Source organism: Salvelinus namaycush, chromosome 28 (assembly GCF_016432855.1).
Source record: "Salvelinus namaycush isolate Seneca chromosome 28, SaNama_1.0, whole genome shotgun sequence".
In the NCBI taxonomy this organism is placed as follows: Eukaryota; Metazoa; Chordata; class Actinopteri; order Salmoniformes; family Salmonidae; genus Salvelinus; species Salvelinus namaycush.
In genome coordinates, this window is record NC_052334.1 from 38,611,603 (window position 1) to 38,628,227 (window position 16,625).

Below are 16,625 nucleotides of genomic sequence, written 5' to 3' on the forward strand. Positions count from 1 at the left end.
ATGGAGTTCTATTTTGCTACTTGTAAGCTACTGTCTATAATGTCTCAATATACACTGAGTGCACAAAACATTAGGAACACCTGCTCTTTCCATGACAGACTGACTAGTTGAATCAAGGTGAAAGCTATGATCCTTTATTGATGTTAAATCCACTTCAATCAGTGTAGATGAAGGGGACGAGACAGGGTTAAAGAAAGATATTTAAGCCTTGAGACAGTTGAGACATGGATTGTGTGTGTGTACCATTCAGAAGCTGAATGGGAAAGACAAAAGATTTGAGTGCCTTTGAATAAGGTATGGTAGTAGGTGCCAGGCACACTGATTTGAGTGTGTCAAGAACTGCAACGCTGCTGGGTTTTTCACGCTCAACAGTTTCCTGTGTGCATCAAGATTGGTCCACCACCCAAAGGACATTCAGCCAACTTGACAACTACGGAAAGCTTTGGAGTCAACATGGGCCAGCATCCCTGTGGAACGCTTCCGACACCTTGTAGAGTCCATGCCCCGACGAACTTAGGCTGTTCTGACGGCAAAAGGGGGTTCAACTCAATATTATGAAGGTGGTCCTAATGTTTTGTACACTCAGTGTATTTCATGTGCAGCCTAATGTGTGCAATTATGTGCCAAATCAGTGATTTAGTGTATTTTTATTGGGTAAGCATTAGAATAAGCCATCACAATATTTGCAGCCTTAAGTGGGAATATCCTCTACGTGCTCATCCATCATCAGTATTGTGAAATAATAATGTATAATGTTAAGGAAAGATTTGAATGGAGAAAGCTGATCCATTCTTTTGATCCTATTAGTATCGACACGTGTGCCAACGACGCACTTAGCGACCGCTCTCTCTGCGTGGTGTTTAAGGAAATATCGTTGGCCGTTGTAGGAAAAATGCATTGTTAAAAACACTCGTAAGCCTAAATTCCATCGCTATCGTGAAACCGGGCCCAGACTGTTTTCACAAGAAAGAGAAAAAAAAATGAGCTGAACATAACAGTATGCCAGTGGAAGGTAGGATAGTAATGGTTTGTGACTACTATGATTTCCCATTGTAGCCAATTCAATTGCAGAAATTCCATTACTGATTTGTCGGTAATTCCATTACCGATTTGGTAACAGAATGAGTTTTAGTCACTTAATTCGGAAACAAACTTGACATCAGTAAAAACACGAACTAATTGGTAGGTCTACCTTCATTTCTGACTTCTGTGAACTTTTATTATCCTCATTCCTCATGAGGGAGAGAAATTTGAAAATATCTCAAAGATACGTGGGTTTTTCGTAACAGAATTACAAGGCTGAAGGCAATGTTTCTTAAACTTACAGGAGGCAAAAAAATTATCCAAATATAACGGTTGATATTAGTTGGTAAATGTTGATGCATTTCTAATACCTTTTGAAGACTTTATCTGGTAGACCCTTGTCCATCTGTTCAACCAGAAAATACAAACATTTGCTTACTCCACATTTCTGGAATGGAAAAGGGTTGAAAAAAAATGGACTCTTTCACTTGACACCCAAAATGCACATGCTTCTATGAACTTCACGTTGGCGCTTATGGGTCCTTTTAGATGGAAATGCCCATATCCAACCAGACGTTAAAAGGCCTATTTTAACCATGAAAAAGATTTGTCTAAATTGAATTGTCCATGTTACACACAAGGATATACCATGACATTTGAAATGCTTAATTTAATAAAACAACACACTTTAGAATGTTGTATTTATGCATGGCGCACTGAGCTACTGGTGCTTCAGACGTCATGTGGCATGGACAGTATTGTTTACAGTTGCGGACTGTAAATGTAACCTAGAGTTCTGAGGATGCGCAAAGTGATTGTTTATTTTTCAAGGTAATTTTCTCTCTCATCAGTAATGCGTTGCGTTTTACATGAAAAGGCATTTTACTATTATAGGCCATTTAGCCCTTCGGTCAGCCCTGACAATGGTATGCTAATCAAATAGCGATTACAAAGTGGGTGGGTCGAGCCCTGAATGCTGATTGGCTGACAGCCGTGGTGTATCAGAACGTATACCACGGGTATGACAAAACATTTAATTTTACTGCTCGAATTACGTTGGTAACCAGTTTATAATAGCAATAAGGCACCTCAGGGGTTTGTGATATATGGCAAATATACCACGGCTAAGGGCTGCGTTGCGGCGTGCATAAGAACGTGCATAGCCCTTACACAGCCTGGAGGTGTGTTGGGTCATTGTCCTGTTGAAAAACAAATGAGAGTCCCACTAAGCCCAAACCAGATGGGATGGCGTATCGGTGCAGAATGCTGTGGTAGCAATGCTGGTTAAGTGTGCCTTGCATTCTAAATAAATCACAGACAATGTCACCAGCAAAGCATCCCCACACCATAACACCTCCTCCATATTTTACGGTGGGAAATACACATGCGGAGATCATCCGTTCACTTACTCTGCGCCTCACAAAGACATGGCGGTTGGAACCAAAAATCACACATTTGGACTCCAGACCAAAGGACAAATTTCCACCGGTCTAATGTCCTTTGCTCGTGTTTCTTGGCCCAAGCAAGTCTCTTCTTCTTATTGGTGTCCTTTAGTAGTGGTTTCTTTCTTCAATCATGAAGGACCCTCTGCACACATTGACGACAGCCACCCTCGAAGCATCGTTACCCATTGCTCCACAAAAGCCGCGGCTCTTGCAGAGCAAGGGGAACAACTACTTCAAGGTCTCAGAGCGAGTGACGTCACCGGTTGAAACGCTATTAGCGCGCACCCCGCTAACTAGCTAGCCATTTCACATCGGTTACATTAACATAATCACTAGTTAACTACACATGGTTGATGATATTACTAGTTTATCTAGCTTGTCCTGCGTTGCATATAATCGATGCGTTGCATGTTAAATTTATAATTGAATCACAGCCTACTTCGCCAAACGGGTGATTTAACAAGCGCATTCGCGAAAAAAGCACTGTCGTTGCATCAATGTGTACCTAACCATAAACATCAACGCCTTTCTTAAAATCAATATACAAGTATATATTCTTAAACCTGCGTATTTAGTTAATATTGCCTGCTAACATGAATTTATTTTAACTAGGGAAATTGTGTCACTTCTCTTGCGTTCTGTGCAACAGAGTCAGGGTATATGCAGCAGTTTGGGCCACCTGGCTCGTTGCAAACTGTGTGAAGACTATTTCTTCCTAACAAAGACAGCCAACTTCGCCAAACGGGGGATGATTTAACAAAAGTGCATTTGTGAAAAAAGCACAATCGTTGCACGAATGTTTCCTAACCATTAACATCAATGCCTTTCTAAAAAATTATACACAGAAGTATATTTTTTTAAACCTGCATATTTAGTTAAAAGAAATTCATGTTAGCAGGCAATATTAAACTAGGGAAATTGTGTCACTTCTCTTGCGTTCATTGCACGCAGAGTCAGGGTATATGCAACAGTTTGGGCCGCCTGGCTCGTTGCGAACTAATAAGCCAGAATTTTACGTAATTATGACATAACATTGAAAGTTGTGCAATGTAACAGCAATATTTTGACTTATGGATGCCACCCGTTAGATAAAATACGGAACGGTTCCATATTTCACTGAAAGAATAAACGTTTTGTCTTCAAAATGATAGTTTCCGGATCCATATGAATGACCTAAGGCTCGTATTTCTGTGTGTTATTATATTATAATTAAGTCTATGATTTGATAGAGCAGTCTGACTGAGCGTTGGTAGGCAGCAGCAGGCTCGTAAGCATTCATTCAAACAGCACTTTACTGCGTTTGCCAGCAGCTCTTCGCTATGCTTCAAGCATTGCGCTGTTTATGACTTCAAGCCTATCAACTCCCGAGATTAGGCTGGCAATACTAAAGTACCTATTAGAACATCCAATAGTCAAAGGTATATGAAATACAAATTGTATAGAGAGAAATAGTCCTATAATAACTACAACCTAAAACTTCTTACCTGAGAATATTGAAGACATGTTAAAAGGAACCACCAGCTTTCATATGTTCTCATGTTCTGAGCAAGGAACTTAAACGTTAGCTTTTTTACATGGCACATATTGCACTTTTACGTTCTCCTCCAACACTTTGTTTTTGCATTATTTAAATCAAATTGAACATGTTTCATTATTTATTTGAGACTAAATTGATTTTATTGATGTATTATTTTAACTTAATATAAAAGTGTTCATTGTTCATTCAGTATTGTTGTAATTGTCATTATTACAAATATATATATATATATATATATATATAAAATATATATATATATTTTATATATATTTATTTATTTATTTATTATTATTATATATATTTTTTTTAAATCAGCCGATTAATCGGTATCGGCTTTTTTTGGTCCTCCAATAATCGGTATCGGCGTTGAAAAATCATAATCGGTCGACCTCTACTCTGAACAGTTGAGGTTGAGATGTGTCTGTTAAACTCTGTGAAGCATTTATTTGGTCTGCAATTTCTGAGGCTGGTAACTCTAATGAACTTATCCTCTGCAGCAGAGGTAACTCTGGGTCTTCCATTCCTGTGGTGGTCCTCATGAGAGCCAATTTCATCATAGCGCTTGATGGTTTTTGCGACTGCACTTTAACTTTAAGTTCTTTAAATTTTCCGTATTGACTGACCTTCATGTCTTAAAGTAATGATGGGCTGTCGTTTCTCTTTGCTTATTTGAGCTGTTCTTGCCATAATATGGACTTGGTCTTTTACCCCTACCTTGTCACAACACAACTGATTGGCTCAAACGCATTAAGGAGGAAAGAAATTCCACAAATTAACTTTTAAGAAGGCACACCTCTTAATTTAAATGTATTCCAGGTGACTACCTCATGGAGCTGGTTGAGAGAATGGCAAGAGTGTGCAAAGCTGTTATCAAGGGAAATTGTGGTTATTTGAAGAATCTCAAATATAAAATATATTTTGATTTGTTTAACACTTTTTTGGTTACTACATGATTCCATATGTGTTATTTCATAGTTTTGATGTCTTCACTATTATTCTACAAAGTAGAAAATAGTAAAAATAAAGAAAAACCCTTGAATGAGTATGTGTTCTAAAACTTTTGACTGATAGTGTATATATATTTTTCGATTAGCATTTCAAATGCCCTTTCCATCCCTATTATGGGGTTATTTTCTGTTTATGGATCCTTATTTTATTTGATGGCAAACCCACCACTGGTGTACGTGGCCAAAGAGCTCTATTTTCATGTCATCTGACCATAGCACCGGTTCCAATCCAAGTGCCAATGCCATTTCACAAACTCCAGGCTTTTACATTTGTTGGATTATATGAAAATGGCAGGATAGTCGAAAACAGCCGCCGATTTTAACTGGCTCACCTCTCGGTTCATCACCATCAGGCTCAACCCCTTAGAACTTCCCCCTACATTGTGGACTTCAAAGCGCAAGCAAAGCAGCGAAAGTGATTTAAAAAAGGAAGTGAGTTTAGAAAATCTGAAAGTACGCATCTTAGAAATAGTTTTCACATATAAACTTTATATGCCTGAACTCCGAATCAATTTGGCTTCGCAAAAATAATATAGTTAGGGTGATTGGCAATTTTCGCAATCTAATACAACTGTCACAGGCTCGCTCCCTCACGGTTTCCACTAGCTTTCCACAGATTCCAGAGGCACAAAGTAAAAAAAATGAAGAACAAAACACTTTTTGGTCTTAATTTAAGGTTAGGCATAAGGTGTGGTTAGGTTTAAAATCAGATTTTAAAGAAGAGATATTGTAGAAATACACACGGTTTATGACTTTGTGGCTGTGTTAACTAATGACCACCTTCTCCCGCCTTGATTTAGAGCCACACCTGATGTTTGATTCACTCAGAATTTGAATTGATTAGCATGTCACTCAGTAAATCCACACCCCCTAACTGCCAAATAGTCCCAAACTGTTACTAGGCTCTATGCACCTGCAATTCAACCCCGGGGTCGAGGTTAAGATCCCTCCCAACGTGTTCTCCAATCTCATAAAGCATTTTAAAAAAGCTCAGTGCCTTTCCCTCGCAAGGTGAAGTATTGAAAGGTATTGAAAACAGGGGTGCCACATTTTTTTGGGGGGGGGAAATGCATTACTTGTAAAACAAAATCTTTCTCTGAGCAATTGAATTATTTCACTATTCAAATATCATTTAGAAAAAATGTTGAGCATATAAATATAGCTCAGTATTTGTAATATTTACTTTATACTGAGCACCACTTCAAGGACATTTTTATCATATTAATAGAGCCAAATACAGTATCCCTATACATTTCCTTGCCAAGACTCAATTACCAGATATGCAACAGGCTTAAGAACTATTGTAAGCAGATGGTATAAGAACAGTAACTTCTGTTGATTTTGAAGGGAGTATTTTTTTCCATTCTTCAAAAGACTGAAAATCCTGAGTATGTATCATTTGCCAAATGCTGGCAACAATCTGCTGTTCACCTTTTAGTCTGAAATTAAACAAATGGTGTTTTGTTTGAGTCAGATTAGTGGAGTGACAGAAATCTAAAAACACTGAGCAGAATTATTTCCTCATGTTTGATACTAAATTGTGGGGCCTCCACAAGGTCTGCTAATACTTTTCAAAGACAGTTTGTACAGAAGTTAAACTCACCATGGGTTGTGTCTGCCGGGGTGTGAGCTCCTGAGAACTGACAGGCTCGTGAGGGATACTCCTCTGCATAACTCCCTCAGTTGGTGACAGAGAGCTCTTGCTCCGGCGCACCGGCTCTGCAATGTCCCTGGTGGTCACCACACTGTTCTTAATCCTGCGCATGTACAGCTCTGCTGGCGATGGCTTGGCTGCCCGTGATGTTGAGGCCCCTGTGGCATTAACCTTCTCCTCCTTGTCCAGGACAGTGGTGGCGCGGTACGCCCTCCACGTGGTGGCCGACTCTACCTCATCCTCAGAACCCACCCCATCCAGCCTGGCTCCCTGGCCAGGCTCGTCCACGGATGCCGCCCCCCTGTTCCTCCAGGTGCTCCGCACAGTCAGGTTTCTCATCTCTGGGAGACCATCGTCCTGGGAGGTGTGGTGGCCGTGGTGTTGGCTCCTCCAGCTGGTGACGGTGGTAGTGCTGCTACTGCTGCTCCCGAAACCTGACTCTGTGTCGTTGTTGAAGTCTGAGATGGTCTCCGTTGACTGGAGGCTGAAGCTGCTTTGGGAGCGTAGGTGCGTCTCCGCACGGGCCTTCCCTAGCACCCCTGGTTGATCTGTTTCGTCCGGGTCATCCATGGATGGCCGGAGGGTGATCTCACTCTTGGGAATGGAGATCTCATAGGGGATGGAGATGCTCCCCCTGTGCTCACTGGGCCCGATGACAATGTTGCTAGTGGACGTGTGGCGTTCCTTGACTGGTGGCTCGCTGGATACACTGCTGCTGCGGCTGCTGGTCCTGGAAGAGCTGGGATCGTTGGGGTAGATAGTGATGCTGCTGGTCATCTTGTTGGTGGTCAGGACAGGTTTCGTGGAGATTTTGGGCTTGCCATTGGAGGTCAAGAACTCTGCCCCGACTCCGGATATCATAACTTCCTTCCTATCAATCTCCACAATGGCCGGCTTGATGACTGCCTTTGACCTCAGGGCCTCCCGTGGGCTGCAGACCCTGCGGACCTCTATCCCTGCTGGGGTGTGAGTGGGCTCCAGAGATCCTCCTTCTGCCATTAACAGCCTGTTCTGCTCCTCGTCAATAGAGCTCCTGGTGGAGGAATCCTCTGACTGGGAGTCTTGTAGGCGAGAGTATCTAGAGTACTTGGGAGGGTTGGAGGTTCTGCTACTCAGTGCTGCCACCTCAGACACAGGCTCTGGTTCTGAGGGCCTGGACCCAGTGGATTCAGTCTCAGAGGCTGAAGAGTGACCCTCAGACCCATGATCACTGACCAGCGGGGACACATGGGACTTGTAGGCAGTGTACGACCCATTGGCCTGTGAGAGGTTTGACACTGGAGGAGCCTCTTGAACCAGGTCCACAGACACCAGGTCAGACGCAGAAGCATCCTTTTCAGGAGGGGAGACTGTGTTGCTCTTGCTTGAGCTTTCAGGCACCACAACAGAATTGTTTGACTCACCGTCACAACCAACATTCAATCTAGAAAACTTATCCACTTGGCTCTTTTTGCTTTCACTCTCACTTGGTTTCTGAGATGTCTTCCATGGCTTCTGGTCATTAGCTGCTGGAGGGTAGCGATTAAGAACCGAGACCTTCTTGCTGTCACTCAAAGACGTGCTAACAGGAGTATGGGCTCCTCCCCTTGTTGTTTTGTCCTCCACCCTTCTCCCTATTTCTTTCACTACATTGTCAGAGGCAGTTGAGGCTCCAGTCTTTGGTGTCCTCCTGCTCTTGTGTGAAGGACTGAGTGCCCTCCTGACAGACTTCGGAGAACTTTCCTCAGAGTTGCTCAGCTCTTTGCTCCTCAGCTTGGTCTCCCTCTTGTGCTGCGGGGACAGCTCTCTGCTCTTGTACTTGGGGACGCCTGGCTCTGCAGCTGCAGCACTCCTGTACTTAGGCTTGTCCTGCCTGAAACCACCCCGGACATTGATCTCTTCATTCTCTGCCTTGCCATTCTCAAGGACCTTTGCTGGACTGCTAAGCCCTCCATTGCCGTGACTGCTGCCACTGCACAGCTGCATTCTAAGCTTCTCCACCTGATCGTTGAGGGCTCGGCTGCGGGACCTCTCCTGTTGGAACTTCTCCTGCAGCTCTCCGTTCTTTGACTCTGTGTTCTTGAGATTCTCCTCCACCAGTTCCAGTTGCTTCAGCCGGTTCTTCAGCCTCTCAACTTCCTGGGTGAGTTCCTTGACTTTGTTGTCTTCCTGGCCATCAAGGCTGTTCTTCTCGTTTTCTGACTTATTCCTTAGCCCAACGTCATCGCCCAGTTTCAGGTAGTCCACGCTCTTCTTGCGCCCTAGCTTGCTAGTCAGGCCAGATGAGAGGTCACCTTCAATGCGGAGGTCCCTCAAGTCTGTGCGGCTGGGATCTGCTCGGCCAATCCTGTTCTTCTGACAATCCAGCTTTTCTGTCAGTTTTAGTATACACTTCTCATCCTCCCTTTGCTTCTCCAGGAGCCTCTTCCTCTCACTCACAAAAGTCTGAGTGAGGCCCTTGAGCTGCTCCAGCTCCCCTGCCAGGAACTTCTCAGCCCGGTCCAGCCTTACCTCTGATGCATCCACTTCCATCACACGGGCCTTGAGGGCCTCAAGCTCAGAGGAGAGCTTCCGGGTCAGGTTCTTCTCTTCGTTGAGATTGAGGCACAGCTGGCTGCAGTCTGACTTGCTCTTGCCGAAGGCCTCTTCCAACTTCTCCAGCTCAGCCATCCTTCTCTGCAGGCGCTCAATCTCAGACTTTAGGTCCTTGGTCAAGCTCTCCTCCTCCTCCAGTTTCTCCCTCACTGTGCGGCAGAGATCCTCTGCCTTGCACACCTCCTCATCTTTGCCTTCAATCCTCAGCAGCCGCTTGCGCAGCGCCTCTACGTCGCCCAGCATGGAGGAGTTGCTGCCCTCTGCCTGGATGATCTTGTCCTGCAGATCCAGCAGCTCATCTTCAGACTTCTGGAGCTTGTTGGTGGCCTCCTCAAGCTCATCCAACCGTCGTCCCAGGCTTTGCAGCTTGTGCCGCAGGTGGCGACTCGTTATGTCTTTGTTTTCAGACATCACAGATATTATTGCTGTTGTCTTCTATATGGAAAGGGGAAATTATTTTACTACTTTTTGGGACGTCCACATTTGTGTGGCAGTCCTTCTCTGGTTAAAATGATGAGTCACAAGTCCGTAATGTTGAGTTGTGTTCAGTCCCTTTCTCCTCTCCACACAATGTCTTCTCCCTTTTTCTTTGGTTGGTTCTTATTCCCTCAACTCCCCTCAGCTTGATGGTCAACATGGGTGTCTATCACCTGAAAGAAAAAAATAACAGAGTTGCAACAAAATTAGAAATGATTACTGACTGACCTCAATGTCAAAGTGATTCTGAGGATCAGCAAACATTTCAGTAACTGTTGAGAACACATAAGAACCGAGAAGAGGGTGAAAGAGTGTAGTCCACAGAGAGTGAGAAATGGTTTGACTGTACATGATTGCACAGTGTAGCAGACCTGCACACTCAGCATATGATTTCACAGTTCCGCCTGATTACTGCAACACAAACCATGAGAAGAGCTGGGCCGGCCCAAACACACCCAGTAATGCAAAGTGCTCACACATAGTAAACGCACACAGTCACCTAGTCAGATGATTAAGAAGATCACTACAACCAAAATGACATGCTATGACAGCAATTCCACAAAGATACCTTTTACCTTGCCTAGTCGTATGGCCACTGGAGAGTAGCATTCAAAAGAACGCTACCCCCCCCCCCCCTTCTTGCCTCCTGCAGCCTCTGCCAATGTCCCAGCATTGATTTCTCTGCCGTTTTGCCGACAGCAGTACATCAAAACGACAAGCTTCCACTCACATGGCTGTCACCATGGCAACATGCATAGGGCATTGCTACACACACCACTTATGATCAGAACCATGGAGAGATACACTGAGTGTACAAGACATTAGGAACATGCTCTTCCATGACAGATTGACCAGGTAAAAACTGTGATCCCTTATCGATGACACCTGTTTAAATCCACTTCAATAAGTGTAGATTAAGGGGAGGAGACAGGTTAAATAAGGATTTGTATAAGCCTTGAGACATAAGCCTTGAGACATGAGTTGTGTATGTGTGCCATTCAGAGGGTGAATGGGCAAGACAAAATATTTAAGTGCCTTTGAACAGGGTATGGTAGTAGGTGCCAGGCACTCTGGTTTGTGTGTGTTAAGAACTGCAGCTGCTGGGGTTTTCACGCTCAACAGTTTTGCGTGTGTATCAATAATGGTCCACCACCCAAAGGACATCCAGCCAACTAGACAACGGTGGGAAGCATTGGAGTCAACACGGGACAGCATAATTGGAACGCTTTCGTCACCTTGTAGAGTCCATGCCCTGACGAATTGAACTGTTGAGGGCAAAAGGGGGTGCAACTCAATATTAGGAAGGTGTTCCTAATGTTTTGTGCACTCAGTGTATACAGTGCCTTCAGAAAGTATTCACAAGGGTTGTGCCGGTCATGAAATTTGGTCAGCCAGTGATAATAATAACTTCCGGTCTCACAGTAATTTACCATTAATTAACATAAACACATTTAGCATCTTCTGGCAGTATGTGTAGATCATACGTATATCTCAGCCCTGTATTTTTGTCTATCTCCCCATATTTTAGATCCAATCAGCTTTACTGCCAGTGTAACAGATGTGAAATTGCTAGCTAGTTAGCGGGTACGCGCTAATAGCGTTTCAATCAGTTACGTCACTTGCTCTGAAACCTAGAAGTAGTGTTGCCCCTTGCTCTGCAAGGGCCGCGGCTTTTGTGGAGCCATGGGTAACGACGCTTCGTGGGTGACTGTTGTTGATGTGTGCAGAAGGTCCCTGGTTCGCGCCCGAGGTCGGGGCGAGGGGACGTACTAAAGTTATACTGTTACATTGATGCTGTTGACCCGGATCACTGGTTGCTGCGGAAAAGGAGGAGGTTGAAAGGGGGGTGAGTGTAACGGATGTGAAATGGCTAGCTAGTTAGCGGGTACGCGCTAATAGCGTTTCAATCAGTTACGTCACTTGCTCTGAAACCTAGAAGTAGTGTTGCCCCTTGCTCTGCAAGGGCCGCGGCTTTTGTGGAGCGATGGGTAACGACGCTTCGTGGGTGACTGTTGTTGATGTGTGCAGAAGGTCCCTGGTTCGCGCCCGAGGTCGGGGCGAGGGGACGTACTAAAGTTATACTGTTACACATGGCCTTTTGTTGTTGTAACCTCACATGTTTAAGTTACCTGACTCGTGTTCTCTTGTTTTTGTTTCAAATTGCTTGTAAATGGTGGCCTGTATTTTTAGCCTGATGCAGAACTTTGGAACTTTTACATTTTAAAAAGTCTAATAAATCTATGTAATATAGCCTACACCAATGTTCGTCAACTAGGTTTGGCCTCTGTCTTAACAATTTTCTGAGCTAATAGTCGGCGGGCCAGAAAATAATTAGTGTATAATATTACCAAATTAATTGGCCTACACTACAAACTGAACAACATTTAACACTGAATGTATTATGTACTAATCATATGTGACAATAACATAATTTCGATCTGATTAAGCTCATAAAATCAGCATGTCTCTATTCAATTATTATTTTTGTCTATTTCTAAGTGCGTTGATTAGTGGGGAAAAACAGGTCTACGTAGCCACCTGTAGGCTACACTACTTTTTCCTAACGTCAACATTCTTTCAGAAAAATTTGCTGGATAGCAAGAGAAAATGTCGCTCTCAAAAAGTATCAAAAGAAAGGTGGAAAATGAAAATGGAAGTTTCAGGGAAGAACGTACAGAGCGATATGCATTCATCTTACCATATTTTCCCAATGCCAAGCAAGTGTGTCTTATTTGCAATGATTATGTTGCTGTTAGCGAATTATTAAATCTCAGACGTCATTCTGAGTCCCGTCACAGACAGAGGCCCAACACAGAAACATTGAAGCCTTAACTGCAAAATTACACACACACCTTTTTTGGCTGACATATTCTGTCACTTAAAAACAGGTTAAATATGTAGTTACAAGGAAGAGGGAAAACTGTTGTGGACATGGTGGGAAAAAATTGAGGCCTTACTAGGAAGCTTGAGTCATTCGATTTGGAAACGACAGGCAGAGGGTCCAGGCCGCAGCATTGTCACGGAGGTGGAAGATTTTCATGAAGCAGCTAACAACTTCTCCACCAGATTTGAAGACTATATCATGCCAAAAGATATTGTGTTTGTATGTGATCCTCTCAGTCCACCCAGGTGGAGAATTCTCCTCCCTTGCTAAGAAAACGATACCCTCAAACTGAAATGATTTAATTCCAGACATCGAGCCAAATCAGGGATGCGCTCAGGAGTGCCGAGTGCTTGTGTGCATTGTGGGCGGCATGCTCAGAGGAATACAGCATAATAAAGAAAATGTGCATTTTATGTGCTAACAATGTTTGGATCGACTTACACCTGCGAGTCCTCATTTTCCTCTATGAACGCAATCTAGACTCACGACAGGATCCGGCTTTCACATAAGTCAATCGAGGTTAAAATCACATATCTTACCCGACATCCACAAGATCGTGTCCGAGGGGAAATGCAACTTTTCCCATTGAGTAAGTAACTTAGCGGCCTATATAACTGTACGTAGTAAATACTAACATTATTGTGAGTGCTTATCCAGGAATATTTAGATCTCAATCTGACGGTATTTTCTGTTTATTATGTATGCTACAGTTTTGGCCAATTACAAATTATAAGTAGGCCTAATAAAAAAAGCCCACTTCTATTAGGCCATATCTTTTTTGTGAAAGATTCTGTTAAGCCTCATAGTCTAAGCCTACCTCAGCCAGTTAAGTTCTTTTATATAGACATACGCCCTCTTGTTGTTTGTAAAGTCAAATTACAATGAAGATTGTTGAAATGAATGACTTGACTGGTGTAGTTTTTCTCCATATGTTGCTGGGCAACACTGATATAACAAGTCAGCTATATGTTCAGCACCAGGCGCTGTTCACCTATTGATTGCGCTGCTGTTGCAGCTTTACGTTTCAGCAGCACCACAAAATGTTCCGCTGCTTGCTTTATTAGCCGACTCCTGCATTCTCTCTCCTCATGAAGTTAAAATTTAACTTTTGCATTGTTTAGGTAGGGTGACTTCCTTCGTGGGGCAATGCATTTGGGTTGAAAAAAAATATTCATAATTAATTTGGGGGGCTTTCGGGGGCCAAATAATATTTCTGGCCTATAACATCACAATAAATCCATTAGTTATTTAGACAGGTCTAAGGAAACATGGTATGAAGAAAATGTAACCTATTTCAGAAGAACAGAAGAGCTATGCCATATGGCTGTGGGCTTCACTAGTTCATTTAGAAGACAAGACTGGCTTAGAATTCCGTGGCATTATTTTATAGCATGAAGAATATAATTGAACATATCCTATATATATTTTATTGAGCTATTTTCTCCAAACGATTTCAGGGAGTGCGCACTTTCGGCTATTCTGTGTTGAGCGGTTAACAAAGAAACAAGTACTCCTATATGCTTCATTTAGTTACAGTGCATTCAGAAAGTATTCAGACCCCTTGACTTTTTCCACAATTTGCTACGTTACAACCTTATTCTAAAATTAATTAAATTATTTTTTTCGTCATCAATCTACACACAACACCCCATAATGACAAAGCAAAAACAGGTTTAGATTTTTTTGCAAATTTATTTTTAAAAACACAGATCACATTTACATAGGTATTCAGACCCTTTACTCAGTAATTTGTTGAAGCACCTTTGGCAGCGATTACAGTCTCGGGTCTTCTTGGGTATGACGCTACAAGCTTGGCACACCTGTATTTGGGGATTTCTCCCATTCTTCTCTGCAGATCCTCTCAAGCTCTGTCAGGTTGGATGGGGAGCGTGTCACTGCACAGCTATTTTCAGGTTTCCCCAGAGATGTTCGATCGGGTTCAAGTCCGGGCTCTGGCTGGGCCACTCAAGGACATTCAGAGACTTATCTGGAAGCCACTACTGCACTGTGTTGTCTTGGCTGTGTGCTTAGGTTTGTTGTCCTGTTAGAAGATTAACATTTGTCCTAGTCTGCGGTCCCGAGTGTTCTGGAGCAGGTTTTCATCAAGGATCTCTCTGTACTTTGCTCTGTTAATCTTCCCCTCGATCCTGACTAGTCTCCCAGTCCCTGCCGCTGAAAAACATCCCCACAGCATGATGCTGCCACCACCATGCTTCACCATAGGGATGGTGCCAGGTTTCCTCCAGACGTGACAGTTTGTATTCAGGCCAAAGAGTTCAATCATGGTTTCATCAGACCAGAGAATGTTTCTCATGGTCAGAGTCCTTTAGGTGCCTTTTGGCAAACTCCAAGCAGGACGTCATGTGCCTTTTACTGAAGAATGGCTTCCGTCTGGCCACTCTACCATAAAGGCCTGATTGGTGGAGTGCTGCAGAGATGGTTGTCCCTCTGGAGCTCTGTCAGAGTGACCATTGGGTTCTTGGTCACCTCCCTGACCAAGAATGGTGATTATGGGGTATTGTGTGTAGATTGATGAGGGGAAAAAATGATTCAATCAATTTTAGATTAAGGCTGTAATGTAACAAAATGTGGGAAAAGCAAAGGGGTCTGAATACTTTCCAAAAGCACTGTAACTTTAGTTGTGATACAAAGTTTGAGCTATACGTTTTGATTTTTAAAACATTCTAAGGCTGCATGATGTGACTAATGATGATTTGAAAAAAGTTTTATGAAAAGGCATGAGCTCTGCTTAGTTTTTGTTGCGCAAGCTGTACACAATTCTCTCATTCACAATTTAACATGCACTTAATAATGCCTCGAATTTCCTGGCTGCATTCCCTTTGGGTGCCATAATGCACCCTAAAAAAACAGATCAGAACGTTTAGCTTAAAATGTTGATTAACTTCTCTAGGGTAGGGGGCAGCATTTTCACGTTTGGATGAAAAGCATACCCAAATTCAACTGCCAGCTACTCATCCCCAGAAGATAAGATATGCATATTATCAGTAGATTTGGATAGAAAACACTAAAGTTTCTAAAACTGTTTGAATCATGTCTGTGAGTATAACAGAACTTATTTAGCAGGCGAAACCCAGAGGACAAACCATTCAGATTCTTTTTTTTTTTTAGGTCACTCTCTTTTCAATGAGTTTATTGGGAAACCAGATTTAAGCGAATTGCTTGCAATTCCTACGGCTTCCACTGGATGTCAACAGTCCTGAGAAATTGGTTGAGGTTATTCCTTTGTGTAATGAAGAAATCCGGCCATCTTGAAGTCGAGTCACTCTAGGTGTCCTGTTTGATTGAAGCGCATGACCAGAAGGCATGCTACATTTGGTTTTAATCCTGTATTGAACACAGATCATCCCGTCTTCAATTTTATTGATTATTATCGTAAAAAAATACCTAAAGTTGTATTACAAAAGTAGTTTGAATTTTTTTGGCAAAGTTTACAGGTAACCTTTGAGATATTTTGTCGTCACGTTTGAGCAAGTTGGAACCTGTGTTTTTCTGGATCAAACGCGCCAAATAAATGGACATTTTGGATATATATCGACGGAATTAATCGAACAAAAGGACCATTTGTGATGTTTATGGGACATATTGGAGTGCCTTAAAAATATAGGAGAGCCGCACACTCAAGGAGCTCAGATGCAAAAAATATTTAATTTACCAACGTTTCGACAGGCAAGCTGTCTTCATCAGGGTACAATTGGAGTGCCAACAACAGAAGCTCGTCAAAGGTAAGGCATGAATTATATTTTTATTTCTGCGTTTTGTGTCACGCCTGCTGGGTTGAAATATGCGTATCTCTTTGTTTACAATGTTGCTATACTCAGACAATAGCATCGTATGCTTTCGCCGAAAAGCCTACTTGAATTCTGACATGTTGGCTGGATTCACAACCAGTGTATCTTTAATTTGGTATCTTTCATGTGTGATTTAATGAAAGTTTGATTTTATAGTAATTTTCATAGTAATTAATTTGAACATGGCGCTCTGCATTTTCTCAGGCTTTTTACCA

At 42.7% G+C, this 16,625-nt stretch overlaps 1 protein-coding gene across 1 annotated transcript in view; it reads right to left on the reverse strand.

The window, feature by feature from the left end:
- Positions 1-16,625, reverse strand: part of luzp1 (leucine zipper protein 1) — an 82,674-nt gene that overhangs the window by 12,201 nt on the left and 53,848 nt on the right. Inside the window, exon 3 of the mRNA XM_038967018.1 lies at positions 6,616-9,890. Coding sequence (XP_038822946.1) covers positions 6,616-9,651 — 3,036 coding nt within the window. The 5' untranslated portion in view covers positions 9,652-9,890. The remainder of the gene's footprint in view (positions 1-6,615; positions 9,891-16,625) is intronic.